The sequence below is a fragment of the Natator depressus genome, chromosome 2 (genome assembly GCF_965152275.1).
Source record: "Natator depressus isolate rNatDep1 chromosome 2, rNatDep2.hap1, whole genome shotgun sequence".
In the NCBI taxonomy this organism is placed as follows: Eukaryota; Metazoa; Chordata; order Testudines; family Cheloniidae; genus Natator; species Natator depressus.
Window position 1 is genome coordinate 111,940,930 of NC_134235.1, and position 24,537 is coordinate 111,965,466.

The 24,537-nt window shown below is 42.2% G+C and overlaps 1 protein-coding gene across 4 annotated transcripts; it reads left to right on the forward strand.

Annotated features, from left to right (window-relative positions):
• Positions 1–535: 535 nt before the first annotated feature.
• Positions 536–22,884, forward strand: TFAP2A (transcription factor AP-2 alpha). 4 transcript variants are annotated; one of them, XM_074944895.1, is made up of 7 exons: positions 536–672; positions 9,238–9,672; positions 12,713–12,764; positions 15,138–15,369; positions 16,747–16,865; positions 18,990–19,131; positions 20,938–22,882. In XM_074944895.1, exons 1-7 carry the CDS (start codon positions 640–642, stop codon positions 21,224–21,226), a joined length of 1,302 nt encoding a protein of 433 aa, XP_074800996.1. In that variant the 5' UTR covers positions 536–639; the 3' UTR covers positions 21,227–22,882. The 4 variants fall into 4 exon arrangements, with proteins under 4 accessions (XP_074800996.1, XP_074800998.1, XP_074800995.1 ...); XM_074944897.1 differs by lacking the exon at positions 536–672 and adding an exon at positions 4,569–4,724; XM_074944894.1 differs by lacking the exon at positions 536–672 and adding an exon at positions 6,963–7,169 and having other exon boundaries at positions 20,938–22,884.
• The last annotated feature ends 1,653 nt before the right edge of the window (positions 22,885–24,537 follow it).

Here is a 24,537-nt window from a genome sequence, read left to right on the forward strand (position 1 = left end):
GTGTCCCTGATCCGGACATTAGTCAAGAGGTGAACCAAAAAGGCAAATCCATTTCAGTGACAACTGATGCTGGGTTTGAACAGCGTCCAGTCCCCCCCTTGTTAGCTCCCTATCAAGTAGCCGTCCACACGTTAAGATAAACAAAGATTTCTCTGTGGGGGTCCCATTACCGTCTCCATCTCTCAATCTTTGGCTTCAAATCAGTCCCGAGGGAATCCGGTGCATCCCCCCCTTCCGTCAAAGGCAACCCCGACGCTCCGCCAGCGAACAGCAGAAGGAGCTCCCTCCAAAGTCCCTGCTCCCTGGGGGATTGCTGACCCATGGACATCGGGAAGGCTCTCTCTCTCTCTCGAGAGAGAGAGAGAGAGCAAAGCGGGGAGCGGGTGATAAGATTGCCCTGGCTGCTGTAAATCCATCATTTACCCGGAGAGGTTGGGAGCTTTTGAAATGAGCTGACGGAGTGAATTCCTAGGCCAGTGCGCAGGCGCCGGCAGGTAGCACCCAGCTCTTTATGACCAGGTGAGAGAGTCGTGTTGCAGGTAAAAGGAAGATTTGCCTAAAGAGATCACGGGGAAGCAGCGGACGGATCACTCAGTCCATGACCAGCAGGGACTTTGTGTTCGGGAGCCCGCGGCCAGAATGTCAATTCTTGCAAAAATGGGAGACTGGCAGGTAATGCAATCTCCCTTTTCTTGTGTGCCGGGGTGGGGATGGTTATGGAACTAGAGATCTAGCCCAGAAAGGTGAGACTATCAGCCCTTGGGGGAGCTTAGGAGCCCTGCCACAGAGGAGAAAAACACCCCAGGTCCAGTTATTTGTGGATCGGTGATGAATGTTCTTTCACCGGGAGGCCCAATTCAACAGGTGGGAAATCTCCGCGAGCCAGTGACTTTTCCAAGGAAATTCCCAGGTACATGGGAATGATGCAAGAGAAGTAATTGGCGTTTAAAAGCCCTTGGCTCTAGTGATTTCATGATCTCAGCTCCCTAAGGTGACTGAATTTGCCCCCAGGTTTGTCGAATGGACATGTGTACCTGTAAGTTATCCAGTTTCTGCAAGTAACTCTTTCCGTAGACATTGATGTTTCCAGGCATACTTAAAGTATGACCATACTTAGCTCTTAAGAGCATTTCATTTGTGGGATCTCTATATATAACTTAGCCAAAGTGGTGGCTGCTCTGCAGACTTTATGGAACAGGTCTGGAGGATGCGGGAATGGTCACTTGTAACAGTTTTTAAAAATCACAGGATAGGTGCTAAAAAGAAAAAAGAAAAAAGAAAGGATAGGTGCTGTCGCTACAGTCTGATCGGACGGGCAGCAGCGTGTCGCTAGGATGCAGCCCATATTATCTGGATAACGAGTTTAATTTCTTTTCAATCTATGTGTCTTCATCGAACGACTCTTCTCTTTTAGTCAGGGCCCTTGGATGACTAGATGAAATCGTTCAGTTAGATTATTTTGTTTTTAAAATGGGTAAGACAGAGGGAAACTCACACAGGTGGCATCACAGCAGACTTCCACAGCCTCTTGCAAATCATTATTGCCTTCTAATAGCATAGCCACAGTCCGGCTGTGAAATATAATATTTAAACATGGCGCTCTTATATCACAGAAAACTGCTCTTTTTGGGTAACCGTATTATAATATAGGAGACAATACGGTTATTTCCTTTTCTTACCTTTTTTTAAACAATATATTTAAGTCGCACTCACTGATTGATTGATTTTTATAGCAGTAGCAGGTTGTTTTGAAGGAAATAGAGTTTACTTTGTGCATTGTAGGTTATTACATTTTTACCTTCTGGGTCTAGTACAAGTGATCAAAAGAGAAGGATTTTTTGAATTAAGCAAACTCTAATACAATAGTATTTTTGGTTTATCTTGCTTTAAATCTCTTACTGTTTTTTCTTTACGTTCAGACCTAACTTTGTGGCCACCTAAATAAACATAATTTAAGATTTGCTTAAGCAATGTGTTACTGTGCATAAATCCACTTCCACCATTCAGCAAAATGTATAAAAGAATTAGCAAGTGAGGGCAAGACAATAGTTCTTAAGCTAGAGACTGGAGGGAGAAATACCCCCACTGTTATTCAAGCAATGTAGTGGTGACCATTTTTGTAACTATACACTTAATTCAGATCAGTGATCAGAAATTAGTGTAATGGAATATTGAATAGTGAATTAGTGTAATGGAATATTAAAACAGCGTTTTAAGAGACCCACTCACGTGCTTACATAAAGGTAGAGCTGGTAGATCTGCTGTTATTACAGTGGGCTGGAGTCTCTTGAAATGCTCCGGGTTCTAGCACACCTGACATTATGATTTCGAAACCTGCCCTTATTGCAAATCCAGAGGCAATAAGAAACCTCGGCCCTGTTTCATCTGATACCGAACGTTGAAAACTCGTAGTTGTAAATGTGGCCTTGCAGGCTGGGAACTGCTCTGCCAATCGGTCGGTGAATATATCAGGCTGCCTGCATTGTCCGGTTTCTCCAGATCACCTAATTAAGCACAACAGGCCTCGACTGTTGCAACCCCACCAAAAATGGTAATGCAGCTCGCCTATTGATCTGCCTTTAGAGTGATCTTCCACGCCCGTTATCATCTGGGAGCGAAGCTGTGCTCTGATGGTTGGATCCCCAGCGTACACATTCACATTCAATTAGCTGAGCTGTCATGGTAATGACGTTTATACAGACCTGGCCCGACTGACTCCAGAGCATGGCTCTGGCACAAGGTGGGTCCTTTCAGGAGTCCCCTCTTTTTGCATAAACTATAGAGACTCATCTGCCAGCTCCATGTGAACCTTAACAGGAGTAAAACAACAGTTTACTCTCATGGCACTTGAAGACAAAGGGGGAGTTCAAAAGAACATCTAGGGGGGAAAGAATTGGAGAGAAATGAGATACGCCCACGACATTTCGGGGGGCAGAAACAAACCAACCCAAATATCTGCAGCCTTCATTGCTCACGCAAAAGGTGTAGGTATGTAGGTCTGACATTGCTCTGGGTTGGGTCTGCAGCGGGCGCTTCATCTCCCAGAGATGTCCGTGGGGTTTCGCCTGGAGATTCAGGGGAGCATATTTATCCTCCAGCTGGGTAAATCCTTCCTTGAAGATGAGAGCTTGCTGTGTGGAAGGTTGCACAGACCTGTAGAGCCAGCCAGCTGTTGTGCTACAAAAGAAATGAGCGTGTCTAGTTAGAAATCGGGCCTTACATTGCCCTGCCATCACCCACACACCCCCACAAAAAAAAAAAAACCCGTGCCCTTCGCCAGCCTCAGATAACCCCCAACTGATTCAAAAACATAATTCTCCAGCGAAATGTGGGAAATGGCTCCCAACCCTCAGCCTCTTCAAGAGCGCATAGCTGTGTGCCTGGCGGAGGGGCCGAGGCCGTGAAACTGCCCCCACCAGCTGTCCAGACACAGTCAGCGGTCGGGCTGAAAGTGTCACGGGGACGTTTAGAAGTGGATGTGGTTAAAAAGGCTTTCGGGGTTTTCAAAGGCAATGCAAGGTACTGCCCAAGAACCCGATTAGAATGAACGCTGGGGGTAAGTGAGGTCGCGGCGTTTCGGAGTTGCTGAACAGATCAAAGAAGCACATGGGTGGAAGGTGCCTGTCTAAACCTGGGGAGGCATGGGCAGCCCGGTGAGCCACCAGAGAGTGACTCAGCATTCGTAACATTACCGAATAATAAAGAACTAGTCACTGGTTTCATTCATGATGGGAATCTTGTCCCCATCACGGGGGAGGGAATTGGTCAGAGTTAGTTCTCTCTGGTCATTTTGCTGGATACTGTTAAGCTATTAAACTCTCCACCTAAGAAACAACAAAGTTTGATTCGTCCTTATGCCAAATAGCTTGCAAAAGAGTTTCTGGCTGCAAATGTGTTTTCATCATACTTTGGATAATGTTTTGGATCTTCGGTTTTTATTTTATTTTTTTTAAAGAACTGTAGTTATGCAATAGAAAGCATCACCCCAGCAAAACAAAACAGTTTACAAAAGAAAAAGCCTTACAAAGAAAAAAAAAGACGGAGGAAAACAAAAGCCACCGTGTTAGTGGAATAACCTCGTTAGACAAAGATGCTAATTTATTTTCTCCTTGCTTTGACTTTGGTTTATTTAAACCAGTAAAGTCTTTATGTGCAGGTGGGATGGGGGTTGCTCAGGCTAATCAATTACCCCCCACCCCCACCCCCAGTATGAAAATCGAGTAGTGGGTGCTTCTTTGATTTCCCTCTGTACTTTTCTCCACGCCGGAAGCCAAGAGGCAAAAGCAGCGGCAGCGGCAACAACAACTGGGGCGGGGGAGGGGCGCGGGGAGAGAGAGCGCGATGTACACTTGCCCAAATCTAGGCTCGCATTTTCTCCCCCTCCAAAAGAGCTCAGTTGTTTGGATAAAGCCTTTTGCTCGGGGGTCCTTTATACCTGTGTCCACTGTTGCAGGTTGTTGTGCTGGAGAGCAATTGGACTATTGTTGCTATGCTAATGAGGCGATTAGGCTGTTGGTAAAGAGCTGGAAAAGGGAAAAGTTTCTACCATTAGAGGGAGATCTCAGAGCGCTCACAGGAGCTCTGCAAACACTCCACCAGCCGCACTCTGCATACCAGAGAGGCTCCACTTTAGTGAAAGACAGGGAGAAACAAATCCGCTCTCGCGCCAATCCATGAAAATGCTTTGGAAACTGACGGATAATATCAAATATGAGGAATGTGAGGTAAGCGCTTCTCTGGGCTGGGGGCAACCAACGGGCCCAGCAGCTGTGAATGGGACCGTGCAGCATCCATCGATCCGTGAATTTCGTTTAGGAAACTTCTGCTTCTTCGCCAGTCTTCTTTGCAGCCTTACAGTTGGAAACAATGGCATTGGGCTAGGGAGCCTTTAACCAGGAACTTTGGGGCTCTTGGAAAATCGCTTTTGTCAGAAGTATATGAGAAAAAAGCAGACTGGAGAATATAATAGCATCTGTAGCTAGATCATGTATGTAGTACCTAGAATGATTCCATCCCTCAATATGGAGGGATGAATGGATGAATGGAAAGGCAAAGAGAAAAAGAGGAAATAATTATTTTCACACGAGAGATGCCAGAGGGATCCCAAACATTTGCGAAAGACTGATGCTTAAAATGATATTTTGGGTGTAAGGGCTAGTTAGGAAAACTGAGTTGTACAATGATCAAGAGTCAGTGGATGAACTAAAATCAAACCTTTTTGAACGTACACCCAGTCTAATTAATTGTCTAGCTTTTGAGTCTATTATTTTAACAACTTTTAACATAAAATCCGCCTGCTTATTATTTTTTTTTTACTTTGAGCGACTCAATATGCACGTCTGTGGAGCGAGAAAGAGGTGTAGTGATAGATACAAAAATATTCCGAACAAATCGACAGAATGAAACCGACAAATGCTATTTTTAAACGTTTCGCCAAAGTTGCTGTATGCAGTGCATCTAAACAGAGTCATAAAGAGCGCTGCTGCTTTTAAAACATATTTTGGTTGTACTCTATGCGAGAATTTACACATCGAAACCCTAATCTGGTCTTTCAAGGTACATATCTTGGGTCTTTCATTTCCCTCAGAATCCGCTGACTTCTTTTTGTAATGCTGTAAATAGAAAGGAACCGGCTAATCACTAGACCCGAAGATTACTCAAATAAATATGTTTCAGTGTGGGGCTGATAATTGGGGGGTGATTCTGTCTACAGATGACAAATTGAATAGACTGGGTGCGGTGCTAGCTTGTCTTCGCTGGGAATCCAAAACTAGCTTTATATGAATGATGCATCAGGGTTTCCCCTCCCCGCCCCAAAAAAATATTTCTCGACTGGTTTAGGAGGAAAACAATTCCTCTTCACCCTGGATCAGTGTGTAACTGTGCGCGTGTGGGTGTGGATTTGGTTGTAAGTATCTTTTGTTGCCTTGTGCTATTGTGACTTTGCACGGAGGTGCTAAATCCAGGTGCGGATCCACGAGCCCTGGTGTGTTAGTTTCGGTGTTTTCTTCGAGAGGAAGGAGCGGTGCAGTCTGGTGTCTTTCTCTGGCTTGGAAACAGGAGTTTTAGGTGTCCTTGCAGGGCAGTAATTAAGATTTTCGTACTCGCTCTGGACAGACAGGTATTCGACCCCGGGAGAGTGAATAGGATCTTTTCAAAATAACAACAACAGTAACAATACATGGGTGACACACGTTCTCCTGAGACTTTACAGCCGCACTGTGTGTGACAAGAGGCAAGAGCATCCGCTCACCGGGTGACAGAGAAACGGGTAGCTACTTTCCCTGTGGCAGCGTGCCGCGGAGACCTGGTGATGCACGTTTCGGCGCGGGATTAAAGCTTTATTTGGTTAGGTGCGTGCACGGTTTTGTAGGAACATGCAAGGAGGCAAGGCGCCGGTTGTTATGATAACCCCGCAGTCCGCCAGCAGCAGCCGCAGCCGCTCGGGAAAGTGGAGCAGGCATGTCATCTTTTAGGGAGTTGCTGTTTGGGAGTTGCACAGCCAGTCCGACGGGTTGTGCCGGGGCTGGGAGCCCCAGCTTGCCAGGGCCGGGAGTCGCCTCCCTTTCCTTCCCCTTTCCCCCCGACCGCAACACCGCCTGTCCCCGATCCTCCCAACGGGAGGGGAAGCGCATCGGATGCACTTTGGGGCTCCCCGGCTCCCCTCGCCCGGCTCCAGCCGGCACCAGAGCGGGGCTAGGAGGAGAAGGGGGCGAGACAAAGTTTCCCAGCTCGCTTCCGGGACTCCTTGGCAGGACGCGACTGGGGCTGAGCCCCGGCGCCTCTCTCCTGCCTGATTCCTCGCGGGGATCAAGCGGGGGCTGAACGGCAAAGAGGGGATCACAGGTAGAGGGGGCGGCGGCGGCGGCGGCGGCGGCGCTGCAGCCCGGGGCCCCGGTCAAGCCCCTCTCCGCGGCTCTCGCTCGGGCTCTCGCGGCGGGCTGGGTTGGGGCCGTCGAACCATGGAGGTGCGGCTCGGCGAGGCGCAGCAGGCGGCGGCGGCGGGAGAGCAGCTTGGCCCCGCGGATCAGCCCCAGCTGAAAGGCGGTGGCGGCGGAGACTGCAGCAAAGGGCCCGAGAGCGGCTCGGGCACCAAGAGAGGAGCAGGCGCCCAGCAGCTGCTGTCCCTGGCATTTGAGGCAGCAGGGTACTCGCAGCAGCCGCCCGAGGTGTGCCCCGCTCTTTACTGCGGACTTGGGGGGCCCCTCTCCCAACCTCTGTCTCTTCCTCCCTCTCTTTCCCATTCCCTCTCTCCCTTTCTCTCCTCCCTTCCCCACTCTCCTCTTTCCTCCCCCCCCCCCCCGGTCTCACTCCGTTTCCCACCCTCTCCCTCTCCCTGCATCTCTTTCTCTTTCACTTTTGCGTGCCCTGCAACCTTTTAAAATGTTGCCCCTTTCCTGTGATTCGTCAGACGCAGCAGCATGTCCCCTCTCTCTCCCTCTCTCTCCCTTTTTGTCTCTCTCTCTCTCTCTCCCTCTCTCTCCTCCATCCCTGATTAGATACACTGATTCTTCATTCAATGGACGTCATTTAGAACAGACTCTGCCTTGAGTTGCTTCCTCGCTTCACGCTCGATTTCCAGCCATTCTTCCCTTATTAAGTATTCGTGTAATATTAATAGTCATGAATATCTGCTATTAGGAGTCTCAAGGAAGGCAGCAGAGCTCTGTTATTAGGAGCTCAAGTGGAGCAGCAGCTAAGTCAAAGAAGGAGAAAAGAGAGAGAGAGGGAGGAGGAAAAAAAGGATTAAGAAACACACACACAAAACTTTGAATTCTAAAATCAAGACAAGATAGAGATCGCCTTTTCAACATCAAATGAAGGGCATCAGGAATTTGTTCAAGTTCTGATGGATTATAGCAGAGCTTCCTCGATGCACGAGAAGCCTTGGCGTTGTGGTCTTGTAGTCATAGTGTAGAGCTGGGCTTCTACCACTTCTCCTTTTTTTTGTGTGCGAGTGTGTGTGTGGGTGCACATTGGGGCACTTTTCTCTGATTTTTCTACCCTGACTTGTTATCCCAGACTCTTCGCAGATGTTAGTACACAGTTTTTCAGCTATGGTGAGTTGTTTCAGCATTATATCTTAGGGGGTTTTTGCCTTATTGTTGTTGTCGATGATGATGTTGGTACTTTGGATTTTACACCCAGGTTTCCTACGAGGACATTTCTGCCCCCACCCCCCTCCAAGTCAATCTTTTAGCTTTTTTTCCTGGCTGCCTCAAGTGAACTACAAAAGGCTTGTTTGTACCATATCCGCCTTTATTTCTTCACTTTCCCACTTGTAATTGGGCTATATTCAGTATTTCTTCTTTTCTCCTTTTTCGAGATAATAACCTCATGTGCTATACAATCTATATCATGTAATGATAGCTCTCTTATCTCTCCTCTCCTCTTTGGGGGCTATTCATTTATCTTAGACATACCTATGGGCTTTTATTTGGTAACCCTTCCCCCTAGTTCCAATTATAAACGGACAAAACAATGCGCATTCATTTTATTTTTGTTTATATTTATCCAGCTGTGTGTCTTAAGATGTTCTACCTTTTCATTATTTATGCAGTATTTTATCTCCTTCGGTTTGCTTTCCACCTCAATTAAATATTTTTCATTTAAATTGTATCCTGTAGCATAAATCTCTAGAAAGCAGCGCGTATCTATTGAATGGGGGTGAAAAGGCATATCGTAATATCGTGTTTAAACATTTGTGAAACTTGTAATTTAAATGATTGCTTTATTTCAAGCATTTTAGACACACTTCTATGTTTAATCGTAATAAAATGGCAGTGCTCTTTGAGTATCTCTTTTTCTTAGATACATTAAAGATAATCTAAACAATAATATTGTTTTAGTTCTGTTTAAAGCCAGCAGAATACATTTTGGTACTGGTGAGGTTGATTTTTTCTTTTTTAAGAACAACGTCCATTTAAAAACAAATCTTTTAAAAGAAATGTTTCATGCTCCAGTGTAAGAATACGAATTCTGGCCAGTATCTATTGTAAATACATACTGCATTTCCACTGGGATGGGTTGTTTTTTAAAAAAATTCTTTTTAGTTTTGTTGCCGCAATGTAAAGAGAAAAGTCACAGGAAAATCTCCAGGTCTGCTTTTCTCTGCTGGGCAGCAAATGAATTGCAAATCTTGCTTGATCGTTGCATGGGTGAAATTTACAAGCCAATTTTACTGTAAACAGTTTGATTTTATCTTTTCTTTTCTTCTCTTCTCTTCTTCCCCCTCAGGATCGTCACGATGGCACCAGCAATGGGACAGCCCGGTTACCCCAGTTGGGGTCTGTAGGTCAATCTCCCTACACCAGCGCCCCTCCACTCTCCCACACCCCCAACGCTGACTTTCAGCCCCCATACTTCCCTCCTCCTTACCAGCCCATTTACCCCCAGTCTCAAGATCCTTATTCCCACGTTAATGACCCCTATAGCCTGAATCCCCTCCATGCCCAACCTCAACCCCAGCATCCAGGATGGCCAGGACAGAGACAAAGCCAGGAGGCTGGGCTCTTACACACACACCGGGGGTTACCCCACCAACTATCCGGCCTGGACCCTCGTAGGGATTACCGGCGGCATGAGGATCTACTGCATGGACCCCATGGGCTCAGCTCAGGACTAGGAGACATTCCTATCCATTCGATACCTCATGCTATAGAAGATGTACCGGTAAGGAGGATGCATACGGTCTATGTTATTCACCCACAACTACAATTTCATGACCGAGTGTGTGCCTTTTCTCAGCAGAAATTATAGTTGCCCAAGGCAGTGTGTAAGGAGTGGTAAGGCTTTTGTCACAGGAAAGAATTCAACCTAAACAGCAGCAAAACCAAAAATGCCAAGGCTCCCACCTAGAACAATAGGTTCCTGCAGCTATACCCACACCTCCTCTGCCTTAACAGTGTCCACTAAAATAGAAATAAATCAAATTAGTGTCATCATTAGCAATATCTTTCATTTTCAGAGACAATAAGCTGTTACCATAGGAAGAATATTTAATCCCGCCATTGGTCCTTGCATTTGGGATTGCTCACTGCCTTGGGGAAAAAACATTAGTCTGAAATGCAAGAGCTCATTAAATGCCCTCCCAGCCAAAGATTTAAAAAAAAAAAAAAAGTGGAAGAAAGTGGCCTAAGAAGAAAAATCAGATCTTAGTGATTATGGAATTGGCATATGGTACAATGACGTCTCAAGTTGTAAGAGGATACATCCAGATTCTCTACTCTAAAGGAATTATGTGACAAATCAGAGAGGAGGTATATTAAAATGCTGCCTTATTCTTTTAGCTGGAGTGCTAAGGGATGACCTCATAAATCATTAGCAATAGGTTATCAAATTCTATCCAGACCTCCTACACCCTATATTAAATTAAATGTTTGGAGACTATTGGATAATACGTTATTTTTGGTCTAATTCTGTTATCAATAAATACAGTTTAAAATGATTTCTAATTAAGCATGACATTAGCACATCGGCTATTTCCAGTGCAAGATGGCTATTGTTCATTTGCAAGTACTCTAGTAGTGCCATGTGATCTAAAGAATTTGTTTCTGATCAAAGTTCATATTTCTAGTTTTCTCCCTGCAAAAAAGATTTAGAACTTGCCAATAAATTTATTAAAGTTCATGGAGCTCCCGCTAAGAGGCTAAAGCCGCTTCAGTTATAGGGGAAGGAGGAGGGGAATTGTGGTATCTGGATGTGATTTTTGCTAAAATGCCATCCCAAATTACAGGATCAAATATTACAACAATATATCCGTTGACAGTTTAATGAGTACAGTTTCATGTTGCAAGGATAATGTTCAGATGGACTTACCTATTTTTTGGTCATTTTGAAACCTTTTGTAAATTATACATGGGGAAATAGTGAATTTATTACAGCTCTCTTCTGGCTAAATTAACCACAGAAAATTGCTGCTTATGTTTAGCAGTTTTGCAATAAACGCATACATTTCCCCAAGTGGAGGATTTAGTAAGCAAATTAGATCCGTTGAAAACAGATCGATTCTTTTAACTTGAAATAAAACGTCATGAAGGCAATATTTAGAAGAACCTAATTTGTTCACTGCCAGGTCATAGTTACTGTAGAAACATGACCTTAAATATTTCTCTGAATCCTCCCTTCCTGCAATTGTACTTTGTTAAAGTGGACGGTCTTGGAGACCCCTTTTTACAGATATTTTAAGTGCATATCATTTTATTAGTCTTTCAAGCACCTATGAATTCTTATCACTGCTATACTTCGTGAAAGCCATCTGGTGTAAAACGTTAAACTAGTCCAGTCATTTTTTTCCTGTAAAACTGAAACAGCAGGATGCATGAGCAAATAAAATAAAACAAATAAGAGAATGTATCTTCTGAGAGTATTATTCAGTTAGGCAAAACAAAACGTTCTTTTAAAGGAATTTGGGTCAGGAAAAAGGTCATTCTGAATTCTCCCGTTGCTGCAACAGTTAACCTTTAATAAAAATCACTGCTAAATATTTAAGAAAATCCAGTAGATGGTGCAAATTATTTAATCATAAATATCTCTGTGGGATTTTAAATTTAATAGTCCTCGCTGTATGGGATATGTGTAGAAATAACACAAATAAAAGTATTATGCCACACTACATTTACTTTATGGGTTTAGGGTGCATGCATAAAGGGATCATATTTCCCCATATAGTTAAAACACAAGAACTGCAGCAGTAGTCATTTCTGAACATTTCTCAATTTAATTATACTTAAATCCAGAAGCACTTTAGGCAAGTTACAAATGAGAGCATTGAGTATAATAAAACCTGTAATAAAGCAACTTAGTACCATCCACCCGGAATCATTGAGATCAGGCACAATTAACAGGAGCATAAATCCAAGACAGAATGGAAAATGTTAGAATCAGTATTATTGTTGGACAAAGACTAGAGAAGGAAGTAATAGTTTTTTAAATGGTAATGCCTGTGTTTTGTAACGATTGCGAAATCTTCTATCTCAGCAGCACTGGTGTTAATTTGTAAACACAGCCAGACATTATATTGCCTGTCAGTTTTTGAATTAGAAAACATGATTTCATTTTACTTTCTAATCACGTTTTGACTCCGGCACATAAAATCCATCTGCAAAAGAAACAACAAAACCTGCTAGTGGACAATAGTAAAGCAATCGGCTCTTTATTCTGTTTTCATAGCACTTTCCCGATCTTCATTTCAAGCAGTGATTCTCCCCCCACCTCCCCGCCTGTTTTCCACAGTGAAAGTGTGCTAATACTTTGCCTCCTTCTCGCATCCCCTCCCTTAAAATGTTTCCAAATGATTTCCAGTGCTCCCCTCCCAGTTATTTCTCCGCTAGCTTCCATTGTGCTTTCCTCTGCCCTCGCGGCAGTAGGCACAGGAGCAACACTTGGCGTACTTGATTGCTGTTATAAAAGGAATTCTTTTTAAAGAGTTGAGGTACAAAACAAAACGGTGACTTGGATTTCAGTGTCACAATTGCACTTTGCGGCAACTTCAGGTGTTTTTATTTCGAAGGAGAGGAAAGAGGGGGAGGAATCCTAAAGCTTTCTTTAATTTGGAAATGCCAAAATCCCAATAAACGGAAATCAGATGTTTACATATAAATTATAGGGAAGAGAAAAAATAATTGATAACACACACACACAGCCTTCCTGACATTCGTTTCCCTTTGTTATGATTATACATTTACCTCCCTATGTATTTCTTTTGTTGCAGCATGTAGAAGACCCGGGTATTAACATCCCAGATCAAACTGTAATTAAGAAAGGTAAGCCATTTCCTTTAGCATTCCAAGCATGTCCTCACAAGCTGGGTACTACTGAAGAGAGAACTTGCTAAGCTTCCCCCCACCCCCTTTTTTTTCTTTCAAATATAATTTATTAAAGGGTTGTGAATGGAAAATAAAATAGATCATCAGTGTTGAAAGCAGCCTTCATTTAGTAGTACGGTTTGCAGTTTTTACAAGAAAATGTTGCAATATTAGCTCAGATTCAGTGTTTTAGTTCATTATAATGCATTTCACTTTTGTAATTAGACCAATTAATCCAACTGAGTGGCATTATTTATCCATGTTGAGAATTTGGGGTTTCTGGAATGGTAAGAAATGTTTTCCATATATATATATATATATATTTTTACATGATGATGAGTAAAAATGGTAGATGGCTTTGTAGAAAAGGTGTTAGGTTCTTTAGTCTGATCATTGTGAAGGTTGTTTAGACGTGGGTCTTTAGGAGTGGTTGTGAAAATGGTTCCTAACTGTGTAAAAAAGATATTTTGTGCTTTCATTAAAATCTGGTTTCCCATCTTCCTTCAAATGACCCTAAGGATTATGAAAATATTGTTCAAGGTAGTTTTTGGTTCTGGATGAAAAGATGGAAAGTGATTGGTTTGCATTTGGATTCTGTTTAGTGAGCTGTTGTTGGAGTAAAACTCATTGAGTTGAATGCTTAGCTATTATTCGCTCTGAGCAATAGCATGCTTATATTTTGTTGGCAAGGTAATAATATTTGGGTATTCTATGCACCACCAGAGGATGATGCTATATAAAGCGGTTCTCCTTTCTTATTCTAATCAGTATACAGTAAGCTAGTTTAAAGTTTCATTTTTCTATCTGTGAAGCCTTTGTCACGTCAAATTAGATGTGCAAGGGATAAATCTTAAGAGATGCTCTTTCCAAGTCGACATGATAATTGGCTCTTTTATTAGTAATCTCAAGAGTTCGTTTAACTCCTATTGTCTCTATTAGCCTCCCCAGAGCTATTAATGTCACAAGTGATCTATCCAAAACCTAGAGCCCCCCCATAGGTTTGGACTATCCCCACTAAAGTAAAGATGTAGGGGGGAAAGCAGCACACATGAGGAAAGAGAAAGAGAGTAAACATTTATAATGTACCCCTGTGGAACTTGAATGCAACCTAAATTCCATGCAAAATAATCTGGACATGTTTCAGCTGTGCTTAGTAATGCTGGCTACTGCAAGGGCTCAGTACGCTTTTTGGTGGCCCTGAATTTATTCCAACAATGGCCTGAACCTGACTGCCTGGGGGTGGGGAATATAGGATGATTTTTATTTTTGGTAGATATGTAGTTAAACACCCAAGGTTTCTGGGCAGATGTAGTCATTCACAGGGAAGGTGCTGTAATTTGCTCTTCAGTGTTTCTTTTACTGGCGAACACTGCACAGGCGTTTCAGAATATATTAATTTTTCCTCTTACACACTGAAAACATGGTAGCACAAGTTAAGGCACACAGTCCTCACTCTCTTTTGCAGTTATCCGTATCGAAATACATACATCAGTTTAGCATTTTGTACTATATTAATATGCAGCTGGCTGCTTTTTGAAACCGCCTGTGAATTGCCCTCTTCCCAGTTTTAAAATATTCGGCTTGATGTGACACCACTTTTAGAGGGGCCTTCCTATTGAAAACTAAAAACAGACACTTCCTTGTGTGGCTGGCTCATACCAACTTGCTTCTAAGGCCTAGCTTATTTCAGGCGAAAGCAAATGTGCACCTTGATTATTAGACTGGGTCTAGATTTTGTAAGTGGTATTTTTAACGAGGGGGGCTTCCAGATACCAAACATACAACTGACTAGTCCTTAAATCTGCGTGTGAGTCCATTTATTCATTATTGCCCGCATTTAAGGGCAAACGGAGACCTTGGCAATTGGGTTTGGCTAAAGCCTCTCGCACTGACCAGCGGGTCGCCCCCCAGCCCACAGGGGGGGAGAGGCAGCTTCACAGCGGCTTTAGTAACCTGGACGGGGGGCTCTTCTCCGTAACCAGAGCCCGGCAGCGGAGCCCCACCGGCAGCGCGCGGCCGCTGCACTGACAGCATCTACTCGCTGGGTCTTTTCTCCCCTCGGGCTCGCTTGAGTCCGAAACAGCGCCAGCCCCCCCCCCCCCCCCCCGCGCCCGCCTTCCCCTCACCCCCTCTTCTTCCCCAGCCCTCCCTCCCCCACCTCTCCCTGCCGCCCCCTCCCCACCCCGGCGCTGCCTCATCCCCTCCTGCGCTCCTCCGCCCGCTGCGCCCCGCTCCCCGCTCGCACGTGGCGCGGAGGCCGGCTGGGGGCTGCCGCGGCGCTGCGGGGCCCTAACGCCGCTCTCCCCCCCCCCGCCCCCTTGTCCGCTGCAGGCCCCGTGTCCCTCTCCAAGTCTAACAGCAACGCCGTCTCCGCCATCCCCATCAACAAGGACGCGCTCTTCGGCGGGGTGGTGAACCCCAACGAGGTCTTCTGCTCCGTGCCGGGCCGCCTCTCCCTGCTCAGCTCCACCTCCAAGTACAAGGTCACGGTGGCGGAAGTGCAGAGACGCCTCTCCCCGCCCGAGTGCCTCAACGCGTCCCTGCTGGGCGGGGTGCTCCGGAGGTGAGGGGAGGAGGGAGCCGACGGGGCGGGGCCAGGAGGGACAGGAGGGGAGGGGAGAGAGGAGAGAACCCCCCCGCCGTCCCCCCAGCGTGGCCGGGCCGGGCCGGGCCGGCCTCTGCTCGCTGTTTCGCGCGCTGTCCGCAGTCAGCCCCCGGAGCCCGTGACAGGGCGCGTGCAGCCGCGCCAGGGCCCTGGCGACATCCCGGCAGGGCTGCAGCCGCGGTCCCTGCCCCCCGCCCCCCCAGACACTTGCCGGCACTCCCATGCAGCATGCCCCAGCCCGCCACTGCAATTAGTGCAACGCCACCCGGCCGCCCTCTGCCTCCAAGCCCTCGCCCCATCGCACCCACCCGGCTACGGGCAACAACTGCGGCACCACGAGGCGAGGCCACCTCTCCTCAGCATCATCCCATGAGGTCACTGCAGCCATAGCAACCCAGGCCAGTCGACAACTGCACTAATGCAGCGCCACGAAATGATGCCGCCGCCACCAAACCATTTCTGTAGAAGGCTGCTGCTTGCCATGGTAGGATACTGCAAAGGGGAATAGTTTGCTTTAAAGTGACGCTTGGATCCTTGGCGATAATCGTTTCTGTGTGTGTTGTAATACACAAAGGATGCGGGAGATACCCTCCTCTCCCCCAGTCTTTTTCCCCCCCTTATGAGAAATTTGGTATAGTAATTTTTCAGAAAGTGTGGGTTCTATATTCAAATGATGCAACCACACATTGGTGATTTCCTTCTGTCTTTCTTAGTTACCTAGGGGTTATAATCTAATCCACACAATTAAAGATCACTTGGGTAGGGAATAAAATCCAGAATTAATTAATAGGAAGCTTCATTTAAACAATTTATCTTAACCTGTCTCTGTTGAAAATAGTAGATAGGTATTTATAACTTAATCTATTTGCTGAATACAGTGAAATTCTATAATGGTAACATAAGTTTTTGACCTTTTAGATTAGTCTGCTAAATAATACATTAGATATTGCAAATAAATCTACTTTAGCAAAGTTTCCATTAGGGGTAGTAATGTGTCAAGAGCTCTAAAATGATTATGGCTTTGGCCAAACAGATCTTGTAATACCCCTATGCTAGTATATGAATTGGTTTGGTAGGTTAGAAAACATTTTAACTATAAAACCACTCAAAATTAAAAAATAATGACAAAAATATATCCTTTTCAGTTAATTTTGTATTCAGCTTTGCTTTAATTGCCTGTTCTTCATTCTTAGCTTTTCCCAGCATAAAACTTTCCTAAATGTCCCTTCATCATCAACATTATTTTCTAATACATTTTGGGAGGTTTTAAAAGGAACTGAAATATGACCTGGTGCAGATTAGTCATATTCTAAGTGGTTTTTATGTGTGAAACAGGGCGAAGTCTAAAAATGGAGGGAGATCTTTGAGAGAAAAACTGGACAAAATAGGATTAAACCTGCCAGCCGGGAGACGTAAAGCTGCTAATGTCACCCTGCTCACATCACTAGTGGAGGGTAAGTGACTCAAAGATTGGAAAGGGTTCATTTTTTGCCTAATAGGATAAATCCCCAATTTTTTGAGGCCCGTGTTCCTTGTTTGAAGGAGGTTATTTTGTCTAATCTTCATGCTTGGGGAAAAATGTTAATTCTGTAACTGTGTCTTTTATATTAACCTGAAATGTTTTAAAATATCTCTTGCATATTTAGCATTGCCATATATATTCACATACACACACACACACTCAGGGTGCTATCTGCATTCTTATTCAGGTGAATTATCCGGCTGTAGTGAATTGACTTCAGTGAGAGAAAGTATGGGCCTATAGAAATTTCCTCTCTGAATAAGGACTTCAGGATCAGGCCCATAAGTATTACTTATGTGAGTGAAAGCTACAGGATTCAGCCAAAGGTTCAGTCCCCTCATTCCATCCTCCATCTACCACTGAGGACTAAGCAATTTTAAATTTAAAGAACTGCAGCTACTCAAAGTTAAGTCTCTTCTCCACCATAAACAACATAACAGTAAATCATTTAAGTTATTCTGACATCTGAGAAATGCGAGACCATTGCTTCCTGAATTAATTTGGGAATCCTTGACCTAAGTCATGATTTAACAGTGTCCTGAAAGCCTCAAAGTTGTACTCTTTCCCCTACCCACATTTCTTTTTTCTTTTGGTTCTCATTTTCAGAACATATGCTCGTTTTATTACACCGTGCTTCCCTGTTTTACTCTTAGATGAAAAGGTGCAACTTCTTTAAGCCTTCAGACTTCATGTGTTTTAATATTTCTAATGTGGAAAGCTGAAAGAGGTGCAATCACTTGGTTAAAATGGTTACTTTGTCACAGACGCTTACAAAAAAATTAATCCGGGTCAGTTTAAAATATCTTTCCTCCTCTCCAGTTTTGTTTTTGACATTCCTTTACATTGATTTTGATTGAGTCTGTAGAGTGCTTTTAAGGATGCTTAAGTTAGCTTAAGTTTGGTTGTGCTGGTGGGATTTTATAGCTTTATTCTTTTTTGCTTTGTATCATAAGAGATGAAGTAAAAACATATAAAATTGCCAGACTTGATTCTTAATACAATAGTATCACTTTGGTTATTAAGTCCATTATATTTTACTGCTGAGTAAGTCTTTCTGATCTAAAATGGCTTTACAATTGCACCAGCACTCTAGTATAAGAAAAATAAAAAACAAGAGAACTTGCAAAAAGTCTAGATTTGATGGATGCTAATATTATTTGTGATGTTAATAAAGATGGAGAGTATTTTACAGTCATCTATTGTTCTATTTGGTCTTCACATACGAGGGCTTTAAGGAATTATTAAAAAAATAAGAACTATGGGTTGATTTTTCAGATAAACTGGTAATGGTGGCTAATTTTTTTGGATGATAGTATAAAAATTGTTTGGGCTTTGAGTCCCGTGGTGATGAGGCAGTTTCTAGAGTACTGTTATTGTTTATGATCCACTCCATTTTATGGAAACAAGCTCACTGGACTGAGGCTTTGAAGCTCTAATTGGCGCATGCGTTCTTCCGGAGCTGGAGCTAATGGCAGGAAGCCCTGCAGTAAAAAACAACTGGTTCAGGAAATTAAAACCAAAGATTTTCAAATCAACAAAACAGACAGACTCAATGGAATGACCCTAAAATTCTCATGGTTAATCGTTTGGGGGGAACAGATAATTATATGCGATCAAGTTAAATTTTAAACACTTAGCTGTTTAATGCATTCTATTTAGAAGAGCTCTAGGAGTAATTATGATCAGTACTAATCATTTATATATTGTAAAAGAACATATATATATATATAATGTCAAGGCAAGTATATATTTCCAAAGAAAATAGTTAAAAATGAAATATATACTGTGTGTATCTGTTTACTTAGCGAGAGATTTAAACTTACAAATACATACACATGATTTCACTTCTAACTCTTTTCTTGGACATATATATTTGCTTTGACCCAGATTACAGCAAAGAAAATTAATAAAATGAGGATATCTGTAATTTGCACACTAGGCAGCACACTTTAAGAGAAAGTCTAAGTGCAATACTGTATAGCTTTTGCTAATCTACTTTGCCCTATGTGCTGTGTATATTGATTCGATGTGCATTTCTCCTCACCCCCCTTTCCAGGAGAAGCAGTACATCTAGCTAGAGATTTTGGGTATGTCTGTGAGACAGAATTTCCTGCCAAAGCAGTTGCTGAATTTCTCAACCGACAACATTCCGATCCAAACGAGCAAGTCACAAGAAAAAACATGCTTCTAGCTACAAAGTAAGACATTTACCTTTCTGTTGTGTTACTGAGTTGTAAAGAAAAGCACAGGTTTTGGGGCTTTTATTTTTGTTTGTTTGTTTTTTGCCATGCAGTAAATGGCTAATGATTTTGCAAATTGTAAGACTGTGAATATGCATTCATAGTATATATTACAGCAAAAAGTATATAACCAGCTTTATTTTCTAAAGTGAGTTTATGCAGATTTTCTTGAAAGCAGGTTGTGAAATCTTGGATGGATGTTTATTTAAAGAAAAACAATAATTCCTTAAAGGAAAACATTTGCTGGGCCTTTATCAATTTAGACACTAGGGGAAGGTTTCCTACTGACAGTAAAATAAAACTGGCACATTAAACTGATTTCAATTCATTAAATCTTTTTTTCTAAGCAGCTCTGTTACTTAGTGAATATAGGGATATTACAAATATATTTTAAATGACAATCTGTATGCAGTTAAAATGCGAGTGGAGTTTATCATTGGTGGGGCTGTCTAGGCTTCCAGGTGGTGTGTGAAAAGAAAATGATTGTTTTGATATGTTTGCTGGAAATTAAAAGGGTTGTTTAGTAGCCCTTAATTACCAATGGAGATGTCACTAAAGGGCACAGTGCCAGAGGGCACAGGCAGAGGATGGGAGCCAGTTTATGGCTGGAAGACATTAACAGAGGTTTTAGAATACAAACTGTTTCAAAACACCTCTAATCTCTGCTATAAGGTATTATTTTCTCAACAATTTGTGCAGTGATTGTGATATAAAATATAACTTATGCACAACGTCCATATAGTCCTGTATCCTTCCTTTCCACCTCCATGAAAGGAAGTTTCTGGATCCCAGCCAGTGTCACCCTGGCCTTTGTGGAGAAAGTCTCATTTAAACTATATATATATATATATATATATATATATATATATACACACATAATAAATTTTTTTAAGAGCCTAATTTAAATCCTTAACTTCACCTCTCTGGCCCGTACCCAGTAAACCTTGGCTTTCCTTCTGCCACAGCCATTGTCTAGCTTTGTCGAGAAGAGAATAAGTCTCTCCTATTTCAAAAACAGGATCTTCCACAAGGCAAATAAGTACCTGAGCCACCTTCTTAATATTACTCACCATATATCCTGTTCCGTATTGCAGAGATACTCTAAGCTGCTTATTGATAATGTGCCAAAATATAACATTGGAGGAGGGACATAGAAATATTGTGATGACCTGCGTAGGATTGAAATGTTTGTGGTGTTAGTGTATGTGTGTGCGGGAGAGTGATTCGTGATGTGTTTAAAACGTTTGGTGCCTTTTGGGTGTGTTTGTGAGTGAGTTTTGATATGAGAGGTGGAGGATACATGAGAGAGTGTGAGTGAGTGAGAGAAATGTGTGTATTTGTGTGTGTGTGTGAGCGAAATGTGTGCGTTAGTGTGAAAGAGAAATTTCTCCGTGTGTGTGTGGGAGAGAGACACTGTGTGAAAAAAGAAGTATGTGTGTGTTGTGAAAGAGAGAAGCGTGTGTGTATGTGTGTGAAAGAGAGAAATGTTTGTGTGCATCTGTGAATGGGAGAGGTGGCGAGGGAGATGAAAGAGAGACCTGCTTGTCTGTGTGCCAGGGTGAGTGAGAGATATGTGTATATGTATTTGTGTGTGAGAGAGAGACAGCGTTTGTGTGTGTGACTCAGAGAGAGGCTATGTGTGTACAGGGGGAACAGTCCCCTTGATCTGAAGGCTTGTGTAATCTAGCAGGAAGACTGCACTGGCTTCGCTGCTGGCAACAATGGTTCATCTCTCTCTCTCTCACTGCTCCATTTGTACTGCAGACAGATCTGTAAAGAGTTCACCGACCTGCTGGCTCAGGACCGATCTCCCCTGGGGAACTCTCGGCCCAACCCTATCCTGGAGCCGGGCATCCAGAGCTGCCTGACCCACTTCAACCTCATCTCTCATGGATTTGGCAGCCCTGCGGTGTGCGCCGCCGTTACCGCCCTGCAGAACTATCTCACCGAGGCGCTCAAGGCCATGGACAAAATGTACCTCAGCAACAACCCCAACAACCACACAGACAACAGCACCAAAAGCGGCGACAAAGAGGAGAAGCACCGAAAGTGAGGATTTCCCCCCTTCCTGCATCCATCCATCCATCCATCCATTCATCCCCCTCCTAGCTCCCTCCCTCCCTCTCCAATCACCCCAGGCTACAGCAACAAAATCAATGCCCTTCTGCCCAGCCTGTTCTCTAACTCTGCAGGACTATGCTATCCTTCCTCCCTTCCAGCCTTCAGCACTTCATATGCTCCCAGTTACTTCCCCACACCTCCTTACCCCGGTTTGGAGCCTGAGAGAACAGAAATGGGCGATGGAGCCAGCAAAGAAAAAAGTTCTGTCTGAGTTTGTGAACTTTTTTTTAAAAAAAAAAAAAAAGCAAAAAGAGGAAAAAAATAAAAAAACCAAAACAAACAAAAAGAAAAGGAACTTTTTTTCTAAAAATATATAAAAAGAAATAAAAACAAATTAATAAATAATACTAAAATATAAATCTATGAGCTTCATCGGACTGAATCACCAACTCCCCTTGCATAAACTTCAGTTAAGATTGTAGCCATATTAAAAAAATAAAACAAAAACAAACCTAAAGAAAAACAAAAAGCAAAAAGGTTTGATGACATTTTATCAGTATTGTGAATAAACTTGAACACAAAACACACGCAATTCCATGTCATGTCTTCAGTTGTAGAACTTTTTCCTGTCCAAGGTAAAGCGACCAACTTGAACTTTCTATTGCGACACGATTCACAGTTATTATATAAGGGAATCAGTGTTTATGTATGTATATATTTATTTATGTGTAATTTAATGGGAACTGTAAATATGGTGAGTCTGTTTTAAGCTTTTTTTTATTTATCTGGTGATCTTGTTTACCTCTTGTTTAGTGGGTTTTAAATCTTCCCTTCTTAGTTCATCATGTGGTTCATGGTACTTATTTAGAGATCAGAGGTTTTTTTGTTTTGTTTTGTTTTTCTCTGGGATTCATCATTTTTTAGCCCTGTTGTAGCATGTTAAAGGCGACAATGAAGCAGCTGAACAAACAAAAGAAAATTGAATTTTTATATATAATTAGTATTACATTTAGTTTCTCATTGAAAAAGAAAAAAAAAATAAAGTGATGTTGGATCCAGGCAAGATTTTTAAACGTTAGTGGTTTTACAACTATTACGTGTTGTGGAAAAAAAAAGTTCATTTTCACCCACTGTCCTCCTGAAAGTATCATCAGAGCAATAAATTAATATTGTCTTTTAGATCAAGGTTTAGTTTTTCTTTTCTTTGCCCTCCCCCCCCCCCCAAGAACTTCAAATATTTGGGACCACCTGGTATCCTGTATTTCCACTGGCCATATTGGAAGCAGTTATAGTTGTATTGTATTGAGTTGTGCTGGCAGTAGTTTCCATGCCTGTCAATGTATCATAGTCCTTTGTTGCCCAGATAAATAAATATTTGATACGCTTTATGTCGATTTTTTTATTCAGTGGCTGTCTTTACCCAGGTGTATTTTTGTTCTTGGCAGTATTTTTTATTCAGGATGGTTACAGTAATTGAGTTTACCTCTCCCTTGACAATTGCTCTTTGCAATAAGCAGCTGAACCCATTGTTTCCCTCAAGTATAATAAAAACTTACTTTCAGCTTGGAGTTCAGAGCAGGGTATCATTTAGATATTCCACTGAGTCTGTATTCAGACAAATGACACAATAAAACACAATGTATTCTTTTGGATAAAAAATTGTCTGTACCAGTAAAGAAATGACACGCTATCTTTTCTTTACCCAAAACATAATTTTATTAAAAAAAATAAAGTTTTATTTTATTTATGTTGACCCTCTAGGTTTTTATTTGTGTTTTAATGATATATATATACACTGCACAAAATATATATATATATATTTTTATCCTGTACAAACATATATATAATTTTGTACAGGATGAAAAATATGTTATCATTTGTCTCAAGAAGACCATTTTAAAAACTAAAATGTTAACCAATCAGTACCAAGGAAATACTGAAAATTAATTGCTGTGCAATGTGGTTCTATTAACACATAGATTTAAATAATAATAATAATGACATTGCTACATAGTCTTTGGCAAGTAAACTTATCTAAAGATTTCTGGACTGTAGTTAAGTCTTGAGGAAGACAAATGATTTCAAATTCATCACAATGCTTTATGTTTTAGTGGAACACACTGGTTGACCTCTGCTGAGATGGCCAATGTCGGTTTACAGAGAGCTGAAATCCTAACTTAAAATTCAACCTTCTTCTCCCCCCACCCCCAGCTCTTTTTAAAAAGAGAAATTTGCTAAAAACTTTTTTACAAAATGTTAAAACGTGTACAAATGGTAGGTCTGTTTTAATAAATCAGTGAGAGAATTTTTGCTTTCAACTTGTCTTGTCCAGCCCAAACAGAGAAGTCAGAATCTCTTGCATTATATTATGTGACAAGAAGGATTGTTAATATAGCTTATATTGTGAAGGTGCCTTTAAAGAGATTTTGCATTCTAAGTGATGCTGATGTTTTGGGGTTTGTTTTTTTCCTCAGACAGAAATGGAGGAGGTTAACTGTGAGGTGTTTACAATGAATCTGCAACGAGAATTAACATTTGCTCACATAGTTTGACGTTTGATAGGGCTGGTGAAGCAAAGCATTAGATAAAGCCCAAGATGTTTCATTTTGCTTTGGTAATCTACTTCTGGAAGGCAGCGTAAAATCAATCTTGCCAAGCAGAAGAGAGTTGGTGGAGTCTAAATTCTATTTTCGAAAGCCAGCCAGTTTATAAAAATGGTGGATATTTTTTAATACAAAATGAAAGTAGATCTTCTGAATGCAAAGCTGCAATTGTTTTTTAAAATAGTTATTTATTATTTCCAAGAGAGACTGGTTAACTGGAAAGTAGATGTAACAAAATAATGAGGTGAATGAACCCTAACTGTACATATTCTTGACATAAATGAAATGCACAGTATTGTAGCAGGTGAAGTGAAGCATTGTCTATCAGGGCTGTTTTTCTTGGCTGCATCTCAGATTGTGTGTGGGATCCTAACCTCAGGCACAATAGCATCCATAAACAGCAATACATTGCTGCTCTTTCTACAGCAACACATAAATACTCATTTTAAAACAAAAACAATCTTATTAAATACCATTCATTCATATCTGGATTTACAGATGCTTGTTACTTTTTGAAACCTGTACCCAATATAATCGTTTTATACTGGCCAATGTATAAAGCCCTCTTGTGCTAGAACATTATAATGTCATAATAAATAATGTTTTTAAAATATAATTAGTTATTTTAGTCTACAGTGGAATATTTTCAGTAGCCTTATGCTTCACTATCCCCTGCCCCCATTAGAAAACAGAAATTAAG